Consider the following 19,662-nt stretch of genomic DNA (forward strand, 5'->3'; position numbering starts at 1 on the left):
GATTGTTTCCGGAAGGCCGCGGACACGCAAATTCGAGCGCCTTGCTCGGTTTTCAAAGTCCTCTAGTCGTGTTTGTAGTGTTGCGTTTTTGTCACGCAGAAGGTCAAGGTCATCCACTTGTGTCTGAAGCGAGGCGTCAACACCGTCCACTCTCTGTTCTAGGTCCGCAGTGCGTTGTCCTAGTTCACGGATTTCCCTAGATAGTGTAGCGATGATGCGGTCAGAAGTTTGCCTCAGAGCTTTGTGCAGCATTTTTTCAAAATGTGCCAATAGGTCAGGGGTGAAAGGTCAGATGTCAAAGCGTGGACAGGGGTGTCCGTGTCAATGTCAGACTCACCCTCAGATGTGCAGGGATGGCTGGGCTGCAAATCCAGTAAAGCTGCATATGTCACTGCTGTCTTCTTATTGGAATGTGCTGGGGCGGTGGCCATCTTTGTTGAGGCCTTTGCTAGGGCCTCCTTTATTGTTTTAGTTGGAGGGGGGGCCTGGTGCCGGGGTGCCCCTTAACCATTTTTGTCACTTGCCAGGGGGGGGGGGCTGTTATATATTCCTCAGCCCCCGTTCTCTTCTCTGCCTCCGTGCAGGCTCCGGTCAGTGGGGGGGCCAGTAATCGGCTCACTGTGGGGACGGAGCCTGTCAGATATGCAAGCCCCGCAGCTATGGATCCGCTGCTGAGTGGGGCGGTTCAGGTCAGGGGGGGCCCACCTTGAAGATCCGGTCCCTCCGCTGTAAATCGCGGGCCGGGATCCGCTGCTTAGAGGCTCTGTCACCCAACGGGGAGACGGAGCTCTATCGGGACATGTCCGTCCCGCCGGCCGCGCATGCGCACTCCCAGGTAATGTCTTCTTCATTGTTGGGTTTTATTGTCTCAATGATGTCACACAATGCCACCACCACCATCACTGAGCAGACTGATGTTGGATTAGTCCAGGATGTGATCTGGGTTTTCTCTCTTCATCACTGTCTGGGTTGGGGGGCCCAACTCCAACCACAGTGTTCTGGAAGGTTCATTGATTTCTTTGGCTTCCATTGTGAATCAAAGAATGGAAATTCTTCCCAAATGGGTCTGAGATATTATTAATAATAGATCATACATGGAGGACAACGGTGATGGAGAGGAATATGGTAAGAAGAGGAATCCACAGACGTCTCCTGGTTATTGGTAGAAGATATCAGTAATCATTGCTGTAAATAACAATGCTGATGGGAAGTCACACATCTGAGGTCTGTGAAATGTCCCCGTCATCACAGGAAACCACGAGGCAGCTCAGCTCAGACACCACAAACAGATACAAAACTATCTATTGATAGAATAGAAAATAGTGTAAAGTGGCTGTAAGCCTCTGAAATGAAAAATGAACAGAGCAGATCCTTCTATAGTGTGTACTTGCCTCAATTCAAAGCAGAGTGTGGTTCCTATCTGATCCCTCCTCTCTCTGCACAAGTCACTTCTGTCAGTTTGTGCTGAAACCAGACAATCACAGGAGATGCCTCCCCTCCAGCACACAGCAGGTGATTGACAGCCTCAGGTGTGCATGTTTCCCTATTTTATTTATTTATTCGAGGTACTTATATAGCGCCATCAAGTTACGTAGCACTTTACATATATATTGTACATTCACATCGGTCCCTAACCATCAAGGGGCGTACAATCTAAGGTCCCTAACCATCAAGGGGCGTACAATCTAAGGTCCCTAACCATCAAGGGGTGTACAATCTAAGGTCCCTAACCATCAAGGGGCGTACAATCTAAGGTCCCTAACCATCAAGGGGCGTACAATCTAAGGTCCCTAACCATCAAGGGGCGTACAATCTAAGGTCCCTAAGTCACATTCATACATACACATACTAGGGACAATTTAGACAGGAGCCAATTAACCTACCAGTATGTCTTTGGAGTGTAGGAGGAAACCGGAGTACCCGGAGGAAACCCACGCAGGCACAGGGAGAACATACAAACTCCAGGCAGGTGGTGCTGTAGTTGGGATTTGAACCAACGACCCGAGTACTGCCAGGAGGAAGTGCTAACCATTTAGCCGCTGTGCTGCCCTATGAGTCTGTGTAGAGGGCAGCAGGGCTGCAGATAAAGAGGTACATCTTATGTAGGAGGATTTGTTTATGCTCTGTGTACCACTTTGCTGGGTGTATGAAGGGTTCACAACCACTTTAAACCTGGAGTTTAATCAGCTTATATTTCCCCTTCTCTGGTTCCCCATCAACATGAAATTCTTCAATACAACGTTTCCACCTCATTCATCTACTTCAATGTATACCCAGTGATGTCACTGCACATGTGACTGAGTCCACTTGGTGAGATCAAGACTGGCTGGTGATCAGGGACACTGGGACTGGTGTGGTGGTGATCAGGGACACTGGGACTGGTGTGGAGGTGATCAGTGACACTGGGACTGGTGTGGAGGTGATCAGGGACACTGGGACTGGTGTGGGGGTGATCAGGGACACTGGGACTGGTGTGGTGATCAGGGACACTGGGACTGGTGTGGAGGTGATCAGGGACACTGGGACTGGTGTGGAGGTGATCAGTGACACTGGGACTGGTGTGGGGGTGATCAGGGACACTGGGACTGGTGTGGAGGTGATCAGTGACACTGGGACTGGTGTGGAGGTGATCGGGGACACTGGGACTGGTGCGGTGGTGATCAGGGACACTGGGACTGGTGTGGGGGTGATCAGTGACACTGGGACTGGTGTGGAGGTGATCGGGGACACTGGGACTGGTGTGGTGGTGATCAGGGACACTGGGACTGGTGTGGGGGTGATCAGGGACACTGGGACTGGTGTGGTGGTGATCAGGGACACTGTGACTGGTGTGGAGGTGATCAGTGACACTGGGACTGGTGTGGGGGTGATCGGGGACACTGGGACTGGTGTGGAGGTGATCAGTGACACTGGGACTGGTGTGGGGGTGATCAGGGACACTGGGACTGGTGTGGAGGTGATCGGGGACACTGGGACTGGTGTGGTGGTGATCAGGGACACTGGGACTGGTGCGGTGATCAGGGACACTGGGACTGGTGTGGTGGTGATCAGGGACACTGGGACTGGTGTGGGGGTGATCAGGGACACTGGGACTGGTGTGGAGGTGATCGGGGACACTGGGACTGGTGTGGGGGTGATCAGGGACACTGGGACTGGTGTGGTGGTGATCAGGGACACTGGGACTGGTGTGGTGGTGATCAGGGACACTGGGACTGGTGTGGTGATCAGGGACACTGGGACTGGTGTGGTGGTGATCAGGGACACTGGGACTGGTGTGGTGATCAGGGACACTGGGACTGGTGTGGGGGTGATCGGGGACACTGGGACTGGTGTGGGGGTGATCAGGGACACTGGGACTGGTGTGGTGATCAGGGACACTGGGACTGGTGCGGTGATCAGGGACACTGGGACTGGTGCGGTGATCAGGGACACTGGGACTGGTGTGGTGATCAGGGACACTGGGACTGGTGTGGTGATCAGGGACACTGGGACTGGTGTGGTGATCGGGGACACTGGCTGGTGGTTCTGACATTCAGTGATATTATTATACAGGGTTTATATAAAGCCGACAGTTTGCTCGGTACTTTACAACACGAGGACAGACAGGACAGGGCCCCTGATTCCTCCTGTATTGTAAGCTGTAAGGCATCGGGTTGGGAGAGAGGGGTGAACACTGAATGGAGGCCAGGGTGGGGATTGGCAGAGAGGGGTGGAGGACACTGAATGGAGGCCAGTGGAGGGATTGGCAGAGAGGGGTGGAGGACACTGAATGGAGGCCAGTGGAGGGATTGGCAGAGAGGGGTGGAGGACACTGAATGGAGGCCAGTGGAGGGATTGGCAGAGAGGGGTGCAGGACACTGAATGGAGGCCAGTGGAGGGATTGGAAGATAGGGGTGCAGGACACTGAATGGAGGCCAGTGGAGGGATTGGAAGATAGGGGTACAGGACACTGAATGGAGGCCAGTTGGGGGATTGGTGGAGAGGGGTGCAGGACACTGAATGGAGGCCAGTGGAGGGATTGCAGAGGGGGGTGGAGGACACTGAATGGAGGCCAGTGGAGGGATTGGAAGATAGGGGTGCAGGACACTGAATGGAGGCCAGTGGAGGGATTGCAGAGGGGGGGGGTGGAGGACACTGAATGGAGGCCAGTGGAGGGATTGGAAGATAGGGGTGCAGGACACTGAATGGAGGCCAGTTGGGGGATTGGTGGAGAGGGGTGCAGGACACTGAATGGAGGCCAGTGGAGGGATTGCAGAGGGGGGTGGAGGACACTGAATGGAGGCCAGTGGAGGGATTGGAAGATAGGGGTGCAGGACACTGAATGGAGGCCAGTGGAGGGATTGCAGAGGGGGTGGAGGACACTGAATGGTTGGTACGTTGGATGAGTCTGGCGGCAGCATTCATGATGGACTGGAGGGGGGATCCTATGTAAAGGTGATCTAGTGAGGAGGGAGTTGTAGTAGTCGAAGTGAGAGGTGACCAGGGAGTGAGTTAGGCGCTTTGTGGTGTCATTGGTTGGGAAGGGCAGGAAGCAGACAGAAGATGTATGTGTTACATATAGCCAAGGTCGGGGCAGGAAGCAGGCAGAAGATGTATGTGTTACATATAGCCAAGGTCGGGGCAGGAAGCAGGCAGAAGATGTATGTGTTACATATAGCCAAGGTCGGGCAGGAAGCAGGCAGAAGATGTATGTGTTACATATAGCCAAGGTCAGGGCAGGAAGCAGGCAGAAGATGTATGTGTTACATATAGCCAAGGTCAGGGCAGGAAGCAGGCAGAAGATGTATGTGTTACATATAGCCAAGGTCAGGGCAGGAAGCAGACAGAAGATGTATGTGTTACATATAACCAAGGTCAGGGCAGGAAGCAGGCAGAAGATGTATGTGTTACATATAACCAAGGTCAGGGCAGGAAGCAGGCAGAAGATGTATGTGTTACATATAGCCAAGGTCAGGGCAGGAAGCAGACAGAAGATGTATGTGTTACATATAGCCAAGGTCAGGGCAGGAAGCAGGCAGAAGATGTATGTGTTACATATAACCAAGGTCGGGGCAGGAAGCAGGCAGAAGATGTATGTGTTACATATAGCCAAGGTCAGGGCAGGAAGCAGGCAGAAGATGTATGTGTTACATATAGCCAATGTCAGGGCAGGAAGCAGACAGACATTTCTTTTTGTAATTTATCTGTGTGTTTCTTGTTATTACCATAACCCACCACCACAGAGCAACCCAAAATAAATTCTCCAGCTCCTGACGATCGCAGCGACACCATATATGTGTGTTATTTGTTGTTTGTACCCATAGAACAGCCCGGAAACAATAGTGCGCATTTTGGTTTTCGTTTTGTTTTTTTACCTAGAACACACTGACACCAATTTTGTTTTTTTTAATCCTGATCTTTGACCCTGACCTTTGACTTTGACCTTTGACCCTGACCTTTGACCCAAACACTAACCCCGACACTCTACTAGATCAAACCTTCATCTAGGTATTTTCAATTCTCTTTTTTTTTTATGTATTTATTTATCTTTTTTTTCTAACAAGCAGTTGTTGTTTTTTTGGACCCGGGGCTCTCAGTGACACCCCGGTCTTTGTGCTGGGAGCGCACTGTGTGGCACACTCCCAGCACAAGACAGGTACGCAAAAATGCGGCCCCACAGAAAAAAGCCCGGCTCTGTGAGGCCGCATATTTGTGTGACGTTAGGGTCAAGGGGTTAAATATAGCCAAGGTTAGTGCAGGCAGCACACAGTAGAGGTATCCATTAAATGTAGCTAAGGTCAGTGCAGGCAGCAGACAGTAGAGGTATCCATTAAATGTAGCTAAGGTCAGTGCAGGCAGCAGACAGTAGAGGTATCCATTAAATGTAGCTAAGGTTAGTGCAGGCAGCAGACAGTAGAAGTATCCATTAAATGTAGGTAAGGTCAGGGCAGGCAACAGACAGTAGAGGTATCCATTAAATGTAGCTAAGGTCAGTGCAGGCAGCAGACAGTAGAGGTATCCGTTAAATGTAGGTAAGATCAGGGCAGGCAACAGACAGTAGTGGTATCTAATAAATGTAGGTAAGGTCAGGGCAGGCAGCAGACAGTAGTGGTATCTAATAAATGTAGGTAAAGTCAGTGCAGGCAGCAGACAGTAGAGGTATCCATTAAATGTAGCTACGGTCAGCGCAGGGAGCAGACGGTAGAGGTATCCATTAAATGTAGCCAAGGTCAGTGAAGGCAGCACACAGTAGAGGTATCCATTAAATGTAGGTAAGGTCAGTGAAGGCAGCATACAGTAGAGGTATCCATTAAATGTAGGTAAGGTCAGTGAAGGCAGCACACAGTAGAGGTATCCATTAAATGTAGGTAAGGTCAGTGAAGGCAGCACACAGTAGTGGTATCTAATAAATGTAGCTAAGGTCAGCACAGGCAACAGACAGAAGTATCCTTCAAATGTATCAAAGGCCAGGGTAGGCAGCAGAGGTATCTGTTAAACATAGCTAATGTCAGGTCAGGCAGCAGACAATAGAGATGTCCATTAGAAATAAGTGTAATGTCTAATTTAATATATATAAAATGTATTTCCCCTTTTGCAGTCCTGGTGGGGGAACACCTACCTTATATTTGGTCCCTGTCCCTAGTCACGCAGCTTCCCATTAATAAGAACTGTTTTAGATGCTTTGTTCTGGATCCTCTAATGAGGAAAAATCCAACATAATAATCATTGTGTGTAAGGGGGGGGGGGAAGCTGTGTTTTCCATCATTAGCCCTGTCTGTACTGTGCTGGCAGATCTCATTATCATTCGTAACTAGATTTGAACACTATCAGTCCTAACAAAGGGTTGGAGGGGTAGAGGCGGGGCTTCTTCCATTGTATGCTAAAAAAGGATGGATTTGGGACAGAATCACTCGAACATTGTTCTAAAAAACTTGACGTTGGCCATGACACCTCCTTAGAAACATCTAAAAGGTAAGATATTTTTAAACTTTTTTTGCTGTGTGAATCGGAACTCCTAAGAAACATACAAAAGGGGTTTTCTCAAATTTGACAGAAATAGTAGAAATACGCTTCAAGCTCACTCTCCAGCTTGTCTGGTTTCCTTCCCTTTTCTCTGCTGTGTTTCTGTTCCACTCACTTCTCTCCTTTACACCGCAATACATTTCCTTTAAAAGAGAAGTTCAGCATCAAAAGAAAACAAACATTCATACTCACCTTGGTGGATGCAGCATCGATCCCAGCTGCATCTTTCCCACGCCACCTCTAAGACTGAGAACTGAGCGATCAAACACTGTTGATCGCTCAGCTCTCGTTCTTTAGTGTGCAGAGAGGCAGTGACTGTCAGTCACCAGCTCTCTGTTGTGCTCCTCAAGCGCTCACTGCAGTTCCGGGACGTGGAGGGGCAAGTCAGTATCTCAGCAGCTCACTAAGGGGGTGAGCAAGCTACCAGTTAGGTATCTGGGTGGATCCCGACAATATGATTGGGATCTTTGCAGAGCCTGGACTGGCTCGGTGATGTCAGCCGACAATGGGCTTTAACCTGTTGTCAGATAAAAATGTGTCACAGAAGTGAACCACAGCCAGGAAGTGCAATTCTGGGAGGATCACTGGATGAAAAGCAAAAAAAATGCTTCAACACAAAAATGAATGCAGCCAACACCTCTGAGGGCTTGCAAGCTGCAATAGGTGACATGTTTCCTCTCGGGTTTAGATACACTTTAATATCAATCCAAAACATTCTCAATGTTGGATAAATATTGCAACATTGTAAATTAATCTGGATAAAATAGAGGTGAACCCCCTCAAAAACTGCCCATTTCCAGTGGAAACCCATGGATATAAATACCTGGGCCACCTCTTGGGATCCCTACAGACTGAACTATGAGATATCTGAGTAGAACCCTAGTGAGCACCATAAACTACATGAACAACTTAAAAGATGGAACACGTGAAGGATTCATAGTTTGGTCCAATCAGTACATTGGAATATTGTCCTGCTCATTCTGTATCTTTATAAATCTTCATCCATCTGGATCACCTCTGGGATCTCATCCCTTTTGATGGGCTTGTTTGGCAGAAGTTTGGTAAACTTACGAATGGTAGAGGTACAAGCCCCCAGTTTCTATGCCAGAAATGAGGTTGGGTCATGCAATGGAACTCCTGTCTGTCTCTTATCCTTCACAATCCAGCTAGATGAAGGTGGAAGGTCCTCTTAATCCAATCAGTAAAATATTCCACTGCCCATTCTGCATCTGTGTAAATCTTTGCCCATTTGTGTCCCCTCCATGATCTCTACATTCTCATGTTTGTAGGCTCATCTGCCAGAAGAAGACCCCCCAAGAATCCATCCAGTTTCATAAAGTTAGATTCACATAAAGTAGGAGGTGTGGGGCATCCAGTTTTTATGCCAGAAGACGAGGTCAGGTCATGCAATGGAACTCTATTTTGTCTCTTGCCCCTCACAATCCAGCGGGAAGAAGGTGGAAGGTCCTCCAGGTCCAATCAGTAAAACTGAACATCCTATCACTCATTCTGTATCTGTGTAAATCTTTGTCCTTTTGGGTCCCCTCTAGGATCTCTACATTCTCATGTTTCTATATGGCAGAAGAACCCCCAAGAATCTGTCAATTTTGATAAAGTTAGATACGGATAGAGCAGGAGGTACAAGTCTTTCAGTTTCTATGCCAGAACACAACGTCAGGTCATACAACGGAACTTTTTTCTCTCTCTTGTCCCTCACAATCCAACTGGGTGGAGGTGGAAGGTCCTTCTCATAAGAACCCCTAAAAATCAGTCAAGTTTGGTAAACTTAGGTACACATGGAGTAGAAGGTATGGGTCATCCCGTTCCCATGTCAGATGATAAGGTCAGGTCAAACAGTAGAACTTTTATCCTCACAATCTAGCTGGGTGGAGGTGGAAGATCCTTCTAAGACAAACCCCCCAAAATCAGTGAAGTTAAATGAAGATACAATGGAGTAGGAGGTACGGGTCATTTAGATCCTATGTCAGATGATGAGGTCAGGTCATACAATGGAACTCTTGTTTGTCTCTTGCTGCCCACCATACAAACAGCTGGAATGTCCTCCTGGTTCACTCAGTAAAATTTAAGATCCTACCACTCATTCTGTATCTGTATGTCTTTGCTCATTTGCATCCCCTGTAGGATCTCCATATTCTCATATTTGTGGGTTTGTCAGGCAAAGGAACCCCCAAGAACAAATCAAGTTTGATCAAACTTAGATACACACGGAGAAGAAACAGGTTACCCAGTTCCAGAGTAGGAGGTCAAGTAGGAGGTCAAGTCATACAATGGAAGTCTTGTCTGTCTTTTGTCCTTCAAAATCCAACTGGGTTGAGGTGTAAGGTCCTTCTCAGAAGAACTCCCCACAATCAGTCAAGTCTAGCCAAATTAGATAAACATGGATTAGACTGTATGGAGCACCTAGTTCCTAAGTAAGATGATAAGGTCAGGTCATGCAATAGAACTCTTGTCCTCACAATCCAGCTGGGTGGAGGTGGAAGATCTTTCTCATAAGAACCCTCAAAAATCAGTGAAGTTTGGTAAATGTAGATACACGTGGAGTAGGAGGTATGGGTCAACCATTTCCTATGTCAGATGATGGCGTCAGGTCATACAATGGAATTTTTGTCTCTCTCTTGTCCTTCACAGTTCAGCTGGGTGGAGGTGAAATCTTATATCTGATGCAAGAGAGGATTGGGAGTCTTTGAACTGGGGAACAAATACAACCAAGTGGCCCGTTCTTGGTACGGACAGATTTGTGTGGGTGAAAGAAAGTATACCATGCTATGGTGAACAGTGTTCCTATAGAATGTGGTTTATTGTGACAATTTTGAACATTGGCTTCCCTTGCAACTCTCTGCATTCAGCCTGACATTTCAGAGCTGCCAAGGAAATGAAAATGATTATTTCTCCAATCATTTACAACCTGGCCCCACAGGTACAGAAGTAAAAATAATATTGGTGTGTTGGTGTCCTCACAGGAGTCTGCAGGAAGACGCCACTCTGGGCCTCCATAGTGGATTTCCCTCCTGGCTTTGAGACCATAGAGGAGAACAAAGTGGTGAAAGTGTCATGTAAGGAGCAGTACGAGACCAGGATGTTTCATCTGACGTGTGTGAAGAAGTCGGAGGTCTTCCAATTTTATCCTCATCCTGAGCCGGCACCGTGTACACGTGAGATCTGTTCACTTTTCACAAATCTGAAGATATGGCTGAGCTGCATACTGTACAGTATATGTCAGAGATCTTGTCTTCTTCTTAAAGGTTTTCTTTGCTGCTTTCAGAATGTACCCGGGTGTTCAATCAATTGACCCTCTTTCTGCAATTTGGCTAATAAAGTGTCTATCCACCCAGAAATCATTCCAACTTTGTACAAAGAGCTGATCCATTGACTCCTCCCTCTCCTCAGCCATCTGCTTGCTTTGTGGTTCCCCATCTTCTGCACCTCTGCCCCAGACCATTCATTTAGTAACCCTCAGAGTTCCTTGCTTATCTCCAGTTTGGCCTTGTATTACACTTGTCCTCCCCTGTTACCATCTATCTCAGTTGTGTCACCAGTGAGGGCCACATGAGTGTCACCATTCCCCTACTAGGAGCTCCAGTGAATTCATGGTGGTCTGTGATTTCACAACCTCTTGGTGAGACCCTACTGATGATTCCACCTCTAATGTCCCATCCAGCCATGTGTGTACCGTGATTTGGTCTTATATTGCTCACACACCTTGTCAGACCTTTGATGTCCAATTAGATCACCTTGGTGGTCCCAGTAATGGCCATTGTATCTTCTCTATTCCAGGGAAATGTGGGAGGTTGGTGGATTCATATCAGAATATAAACATGTATCCAGAGAAGAAATATTATGATCGGGATGAGGAAGTGGCGCTAACGTGCCCCTCTGGATATCAGCCCAATTACAGCAAAATCCGATGTATACGAGTCAATGGCATCAACATCTGGAATGTCACTAAGGATTTCTGTATCTACTCACCAAGTAAGTGATAATTGGTCCCCACTCATAGGTTGGGTCACCTCTTATACCCATAAGGTCACCATGCTGTGTGACAATATGGAGGATGTTTTCTATACTACTCCAGAACTCAGCCAAATAAAGTATGGAGGAACATTGGAGTGTATCCGGGTGCCAGATCACTTCCAGAAATTAGGTAATATTTAAGTGCCACGTCCTAAATATTATAGTCAAAATTGGAAGGGGAAAAAACAGAGGAGGGATTGCAAATGGACTTTAGAGGCACAGAAATTCCAAACACATATTGGTAAAATCATTTGTACTTTATTATGACAATAAATCATGAAAAAACATCTCGCAGTTTACAATGTCATAGTTATACTGTCCCCGCAGACAATGTCCCACTGCCCACCATATACAAGGAACACCTTAATGACTGAAGACATGACAACCACCAGATGAATCCCATAGGGGGGATCGCTTCCTCAGGGGCTTAGTAGTAAAATCTAAAAGAAATATACATAAATTGGATATATCAGAGTACAACATGTAAATATAAAAAAGGGGGGGGGGGAGAAGCACAATCATACATTAACATAATATGACTTACATATGATATTAATATGCACCATGCAGCAGTAAAACCCTCCGAATGCAAGGGGTGGGCCTCCTCTGTATATTCCACAAGGCAAGAGGCCGCTTGACAGGCCAGATATGGGGGCACAAAAAATGGCTGACAGTTCAAAACCTCAATGGTCTAAAATCAACCAATGAAGAAAAAGAAAGTAAACGTAATATATACTAGGGAACACCCCAAAAAGATCATCATAAAATATGTATATAATTGCAAGAGAAATACATTTTCTCCTAGATTGGCCATCGCAATAATGATACTAATGTGTTGGGCATTGCCTTTAATAGGAATATTTGTGTCACAGATCAAGCCCTTCCACAGGAAAAGGTTCTATCCTCCCACGAAGCAACAATTGCCAAAGAAAAAAGAGACCCTCAGATATTCAAAAGCTGAAAAAGTTGAAAAAACATCTCTGTTGGACGGATAACAACACCCCCCAAGTGGTCACTTTTATGATACTACCAGCTCCAATGACATGACCAGCTAAGAGAAGATGACTCCCAATCACGGTAATGTGACAGGATAATACACCTGGACCAGCCCGTCAAACACTTTGGGGTCTCAGGAGTAGGCCCAGCCTTTCATCAGAAGTCAGGTCTAAGGGTGTAAATATAAATAAAGGCAGTTTAATATCTTATACATCTCGCAGAGTATATAAATTCATCTCAATGAATTCAAAAAAGTATCTTGCCAAAAAATGTTAATATTATGCTCAGTTTTATCTGGCGAGGAGACGGCCACAACCCCAAAGGACACGAGACAACGTTTATGCCACAAGGCTAGTAGATCTGGTAACCTGCAAGGCTTCACCACCCTAAAATAATGGCACTGGGCGGCTAATAAACCAAAGCCTATACAGCGCCCCAGGCATGGCACGTCCGCATCATAGTGCATGACGTCACCACATCCGGCCATCAGTCCGGCCATCCTCACTGGGCTCGGCCAGCACAGCTGCCCAGGGAGGAACACGAAGTCCCTACCAAGCCGCGGAAGTCCGGCCCCTATCAAGGGGGCCACAAGGGACACCGCGGCCAGCCGGCCGCACATCAAGCCCGACCGACAGCCCAGACCTAGTAAAATCACAAAGGAGCAATAGCAGGTCCAGCCCCCAGAGGACATGAGGGAAAACAGCAACAGGATGTATATCTATATACAGATAATTTGACAATTCATACAACATTATGCTGCAACAGCACAGTATCCAAAGTTACAAATAGAGTGACCATGATAATGACGTTTACAAAAAGGACAGAGCTGGGAACTCTATGAGTAGAGGAAATATCAGTCACAGTCACGATAATTCTCACAATATAGTCACCACACTAAGATGACCCAAGGGAATATACAAAACCATCACGATATATGGAAATTTCAGAATATAAAGGATTCATGGAAACGCATTATATCATAATATGTTTCTGGGAAGATTACCTACATGTTAAAGCCCACGTCTTTAAAAAATAGAAATAAAGGTCACTCAAAAGGGAAGAATCTCTAATAATTGCTAAAATGTCATGTACAGTGGGGCAAAAAAGTATTTAGTCCCCACCAATGGTGCAAGTTCTCCCACTTACAAAGATGAGAGAGGCCTGTAATTGGCATCATAGGGAGACCTCAACTATGAGAGACAAAATGAGAAAACAAATCCAGACAATCACATTGGCTGATCTGGAAAGAATTTATTTGCAAATTATGGTGGAAAATAAGTATTTGGTGAATATGAAAAGTTCATGTCAATACTTTGTTATATATCCTTTGTTGGCAATGATAGAGGTCAGACGTTTCCTGTAAGTCTTCACAAGGTTGGCACACACTGTTGCTGGTATGTTGGCCCATCCTCCATGCAGATCTCCTCCTCCATGCAGATCTCCTCTAGAGCAGTGATGTTTTGGGGCTGTCGCTGGGCAACACAGACTTTCAACTCCCTCCAAAGGTTTTCTATGGGGTTGAGATCTGGAGACTGGCTAGGCTACTTCAGGACCTTGAAATGCTTCTTACGAAGCCACTCCTTCGTTGCCCGGGCGGTATGTTTGGGATCATTGTCATGTTGGAAGACCCAGCCACGTTTCATCTTCAATGCCCTTGCTGATGGAAGGAGGTTTGCACTCAAAATCTCACGATACATGGCCCCATTCATTCTGTCCTGTACATGGATCAGTCGTCCTGGTCCCTTTGCGGAGAAACAGCCCCAAAGCATGATGTTGCCACCCCCATGCTTCACAGTAGGTATGGTGCTCTTTGGATGCAACTCAGCATTCTCTCTCCTCCAAACACGACGAGTTGTGTTTCTACCAAACAGTTCTATTTTGGTTTCATCTGACCATATGACATTCTCCCAATCCTCTTCTGGATCATCCAAATGCTCTCTAGCAAACTTCAGACGGGCCCCGGACATGTACTGGCTTAAGCAGGGTGACACGTCTGGCACTGCAGGATCTGAGTCCCTGGCGGCATAATGTGTTACTGATGGTAGCCTTTGTTACGTTGGTCCCAGCTCTCTGCAGGTCATTCACTAGGTCCCCCCGTGTGGTCCTGGGATTTTTGCTCACCGTTCTTGTAATCATTTTGACCCCACGGGGTGAGATCTTGCGTGGAGCCCCAGATCGAGGGAGATTATCAGTGGTCTTGTACGTCTTCCATTTTCTAATTATTGCTCCCACAGTTGATTTGTTCACACCAAGCTGCTTGCCTATTGCAGATTCAGTCTTCCCAGCCTGGTGCAGGTCTACAATTTTGTTTCTGGTTCAATCCACATAGTTTCTTTATGTAGTACTTTTTGATCCCAATTTCCACCACGTGGATCCTTAGTAACCACCTCCAAGACTATAAATTTAGCCTGTGAAGTATCAGATTTGTGATAGAGTCCAAGGTGGCGGCTGATAGGGGTCACCCTCTTGGCATTGGAAGAGTAATAAATATGGTCATATACTCTCTGAACTGACGTATATTCTTGCCTACATAATAGGCTCCACAAGTACATAACATGAGGTATACTACTCCTCTGCTTTCACAGCTGGCCTGGAATTTAGGGAGAAGTAATTCCCCATTGGGTAATTGAAAGCGTGTGCCCATCCAAACCCAAGGACAACAACTACACTTCCCACAAGCAGTAACTCCCCTAGTTGGAACTGGATTCTGGGTTCTTAGTGTATAATGAGTAGATGTCACTGTGTCTCCGATAGACCGGGCTTTACGAAACACAATTTCAGGATAATCTTGAATATATTTATGTCAGGTAGGATCTTCCCACAAAAGATGCCAGTGATGTTGTAATATATTACGTAATTGCTGATGTTGTACCGAATATCGTGTTATAAATCTCACCGAAGAAAATTCAGTTTTAGATTTAGATGTAGAATATAACAAATTGTTCCTGCCCTGGACCAGAGCTCTATTATACGCTTTGTGTAATAATGTTCTGCTATATCCAAGTATATAATAGACATTGTAACAGTTTGGCTTGATGTTTAAAATCTTGTAGATATGTACAGTTTTGCCGTAGGCGATGTAATGTGAATAGGGAATACTTCTAACTAGTGCAGGGGGATGAGAACTTTTAGCATGAAGTATTGTGTTGCCAGCAGTTTCCTTACAAAATAACGTGGTGGCAATACATCCAGTAGTGTCATGGAGCTGCCCCCCCCCATCCTCTCGGCTTGCTGCCTGCCACCCCTCACCCCTCAGCAGCCCCTCACTCTTCTGTCCCGTCCATGCTGGGACTTCTAGTCTTCCATGTCCCTGACACAGGCAGCCCCCAGCAGCCCCTCACCCCCCGTCGCTGACAGTCTGGCCCCATGCTGTGATAATCCACAAACAGGCCCCCTCCTCCCTGCCCCCTCATGTACATCTCCCCAGCCTCCATGCCAGACAGGGGCAAAGGCCTTGTTCACTGGGCGAGTCCAGAGACCTGGGGGACAGGGCCCGTTGCCATGGTAACCCATCAGGAAGTCTCGGGTTACCACGGCAGCAGCAATGTGCCCAGCTCTGTACGTAAGAGAGAGCAGGGCACACCCCCTTCTGTTCTCTTGGCTGCATGTGTGAGAGAAGACTGTGCTGCTTGCCAGTTTCTCTAGGACAACCATCCCCCGATCCCCTTCTCCTCTGTCTGGCTGACTTGACTGTCCATGCTGCCTGGAATCTCTTTACTGTGGAGGAATTTTCTGCTGTCCCCCTGAGCCTGCTGACTGGATTTATCCCCTGCCTGGATTTAACCCTTCGCCACCTGTAGCTGTCTGCACGGATTAACCGTGTTGCCTGTGTGGACTGCAACTCTCCGTGTCTGGCTAACCCCGTGCTGCCCAAAAGGCTGAGCCCAATTCTCTTCAGGAACCCAAAGTCTCCTGAAACCGCCCCTTCACTGTCCTACTGAACCCTGTGGATTACCATCCCCCTGTTGTTCCATATTGCCTTCCAGAGAACTTTACTGTGTTGCTGTGTCTGGTGCGGATCTGTGGACTAACAGAACTATTGTCTGTGCCCCAAAAACCTCCCCAATAAATGCATACACGTCGGGTTCCGTGCAATCTGTCTCCGTGTGCTCTCTGGTTCTCGTGACAAGTAGTATCTACAAATCCAAAAATGAGTTTATTAGCCGCCCAGTGCCATTATTTTAGGGTGGTAAAGCCCTACAGGTTACCAGATCTACTAGCCTTGTGGCATAAACGTTGTCTCGTGTCCTTTGGGGTTGTGGCCGTCTCCTCGCCGGATAAAACTGAGCATAATATTAACAATTTTTGGTAAGGTACTTTTTTAATTCATTGAGATGAATTTATATACTCTGCGAGACGTATAAGATATTAAACTGCCTTTATTTATATTTACACCCTTAGACCTGACTTCTGATGAAAGGCTGGGCCTACTCCTGAGACCCCCAAGTGTTTGACGGGCTGGTCCAGGTGTATTATCCTGTCACATTACCGTGATTGGGAGTCATCTTCTCTTAGCTGGTCATGTCATTGGAGCTGGTAGTATCATAAAAGTGACCACTTGGGGGGTGTTGTTATCCGTCCAACAGAGATGTTTTTTCAACTTTTTCAGCTTTTGAATATCTGAGGGTCTCTTTTTTTCCTCGGCAATTGTTGCTTCGTGGGAGGATAGAACCTTTTCATGTGGAAGGGCTTGATCTGTGACACAAATATTCCTATTAAAGGTAATGCTCAACACATTAGTATCATTATTGGGATGGCTGATCTAGGAGAAAATGTATTTCTCTTGCAATTATATACATATTTTATGATGATCTTTTTGGGGTGTTCCCCAGTATATATTACATTTACTTTTGTTTTCTTTATTGGTTGGTTTTAGACCATTGAGGTTTTGAACTGTCAGCCATTTTTTGTGCCCCCATATCTGGCCTGTCAAGCGGCCTCTTGCCTTGTGGAATATACAGAGGAGGCCCACCCCTTGCATTCGGAGGGTTTTACTGCTGCATGGTGCATATTAATATCATATGTAAGTCATATTATGTTAATGTATGATTGTGCTTCTTCCCCCCCCCCCTTTTTTATATTTACATGTTGTACTCTGATATATCCAATTTATGTATATTTCTTTTAGATTTTACTACTAAGCCCCCGAGGAAGCGATCATTGTCGCAAAACATGTTGTGCCATTTTCCTGTGGTTTAATGTCCTTCACACCCCCCCCCCCCCCCATGGGATTCATCTGGTGGTTGTCATGTCTGCAATCATTAAGGTGTTCCTTGTATATGGTGGGCAGTGGGACATTGTCTGGGGGGACAGTATAACTATGACATTGTAAACTGCGAGATGTTTTTTTTTTCATGACTTATTGTCATAAAAGTACAGATGATTTTACCAATATGTGTTTGGAATTTCTGTGCCCCTAAAATCTACTTGCAATCACTCCCCCATTTTTTCCCCTTCCAATTTTGACTAAAGTATGGAGGAAGCGGGGCAATCAGAGCCTAACCCCCCCCCCCCCCCCCCATGGAACAGAGCAATCCTTACATCTCTGCTATGGAACTGAATATTCAGCAATGACTTTGCCAAAAGTACAAAATATCTCATGTAAAACAGACGGGGCAAACAAGGCATTCTGTTGGTGATGAAAAAGGATTTTATTTTTTTTATACAACCCACAGACAGAAAAGCAACAAAACTGAAAAAAATATTTTTCTAAGTTTATCAGAGTTAGTTTAGAAAAAAACTATTGTAGATAAAAAAATAAAGGTTTTTCTCTGTAATTTCTTTTAAAAATGACACCAAAATTATAATTCTACTGTAGTGTGTTGCAAAGTTATTTATATTTGAAATAAAGGGTTCCTTTTTAATTTTCTGCTTTAAAAAAAAACAGGACAATAAAAAAACAAATGAACAGAATAAAAAAAAAAAAAAAAAAAAATAATCAACAGGAAAATTACAGCTAAGGGGAGAAGGAAGGAGATAATGAGGGCTGATCAGAGCAAACTAAGGGTTAGTAGGGGGTGAGGCAGTGATCAGGGACACTGGGACTGGTGTGGTGATCGGGGACACTGGGACTGGTGTGGTGATCAGGGACACTGGGACTGGTGTGGTGGTGATCAGGGACACTGGGACTGGTGTGGTGATCAGGGACACTGGGACTGGTGTGGAGGTGATCTGGGACACTGGGACTGGTGTGGTGGTGATCAGGGACACTGGGACTGGTGTGGGTGTCAGGAATGGACTGGCCAGCAATGGTGGGACTCACCTGCCTTTTGATCTGCAGTACCAGGGCTGGCCAGCGGGTGCTCCCAGCAATCAGAGACTCAACTTTGCAGCCAGCTAACACCTGGAACTGATGATACTGGTGTATTTAAGGGATGGCCAGACCCACAGACTCTGCCTTGGTGTTGTGTTTGTCCTGGGCCCTGTATCTGTCCTGCATCCTGTTTCTGTTCCTTTGCTACCTGTCCTGATCCCTGGCTTGTGACCCTGACCATCCCTCTGCCTGACCCTCTGTACTACGCTGCTTGCTACCTGTTCTGATCCCTGGCTTGTGACCCTGACCATCCCTCTGCTTGACCCTCTGTACTACGCTGCTTGCTACCTGCTGAACCTGGCCTGTGACCCTGACCAATCTCCGCTTGCTCCCCCTGTACCTACCTGCCCTATTGATATTGACCCGGCCTGCCTGACGACGCTTGCTTGTATGTACTGTTATCTGTGGGTGGTTTGGTTTGTTTGCACTGTATTATGTTTTAGTATTGCACTGCGTTTATGTTTGTATTGTTAGTGTTAATAAATTATATTGTTTATAACATATCTGAGGTCTGCGTTTCCCTGCGTCAGTCACACACCTCTGGTCATACCCGGAGCCCTGACATTACACCAAGGCCAATCCTGACCAGAAGTGGCTGCACAGGGAAGCCATCTTGGCTTGTTGCTGGGAAGGATGGATCTGGATGAGGTTGTGTATTTATATCTGCTAGTGTTTGATGACAGGGAGTATGCTTATCAGACTCTGAAGGAGTATCCCCGGGATGAACTGCTAGAATGTATACGGATCGCTCATGTTCTAGTAGATCAGGGCACAGAGTTCTCTGAGGTGCAGCCATTGATTGAGGTTTGTGTTGAGTTGGTTTCATCTGGTTCCCCCGAATGCAGGGATGAATTTTTGCCACCATTTAGTGCAGACCAGGTAGAGTCCCTGGTGTGGTTATTAGAGGATGATGTGGGTTACTTTCTGGAGCGTTATTCCACATGTTCACCACAGACACTAAGAGATTGTATAAACGCAGTGCAGTCATTGGTCAGACAGACTTTGTGTAAGCTCAGCTTTGTTCAACCCATACTGCAGACATGGACAGACTTGTTGCACCCAGCCTCAGTCAGCTTACAAAGACCCAGTCCTGCTTCTAACTCTACTCCTGTATTCCCAACAGCTCCTCCAGTTACAGCCCAGTATACTTGGCTATCTACCGCATGTCAGTCCCCTGTTCCCACTCGCTGCACCTATCCTGCCTTTAACCCTGTAAAAAAGCCCTCTGTAGCAACTGCTCCCTCTCCTGTTCCATCCTCCAGATCTTCTCTGTCTCCAGCTGCTCCATTCGTTTGCAGACCTGCGTTTACTTGCAGTGC

At 46.6% G+C, this 19,662-nt stretch overlaps 1 protein-coding gene across 1 annotated transcript in view; it reads left to right on the forward strand.

The window, feature by feature from the left end:
* Window positions 1-16,484, forward strand: part of LOC149435204 (CMRF35-like molecule 2) — a 36,987-nt gene extending 20,503 nt beyond the window's left edge. The window contains exons 3-5 of the mRNA XM_089662897.1: window positions 9,984-10,175; window positions 10,798-10,992; window positions 16,432-16,484. Of these exons, the coding sequence (XP_089519023.1) occupies window positions 9,984-10,175; window positions 10,798-10,992; window positions 16,432-16,484 (440 nt within the window). The remainder of the gene's footprint in view (window positions 1-9,983; window positions 10,176-10,797; window positions 10,993-16,431) is intronic.
* The last annotated feature ends 3,178 nt before the right edge of the window (window positions 16,485-19,662 follow it).

Source organism: Staurois parvus, unplaced genomic scaffold (assembly GCF_062004578.1).
Source record: "Staurois parvus isolate SC_StPar_1 unplaced genomic scaffold, SC_StPar_1.0 ptg001585l, whole genome shotgun sequence".
NCBI lineage: Eukaryota > Metazoa > Chordata > Amphibia > Anura > Ranidae > Staurois > Staurois parvus.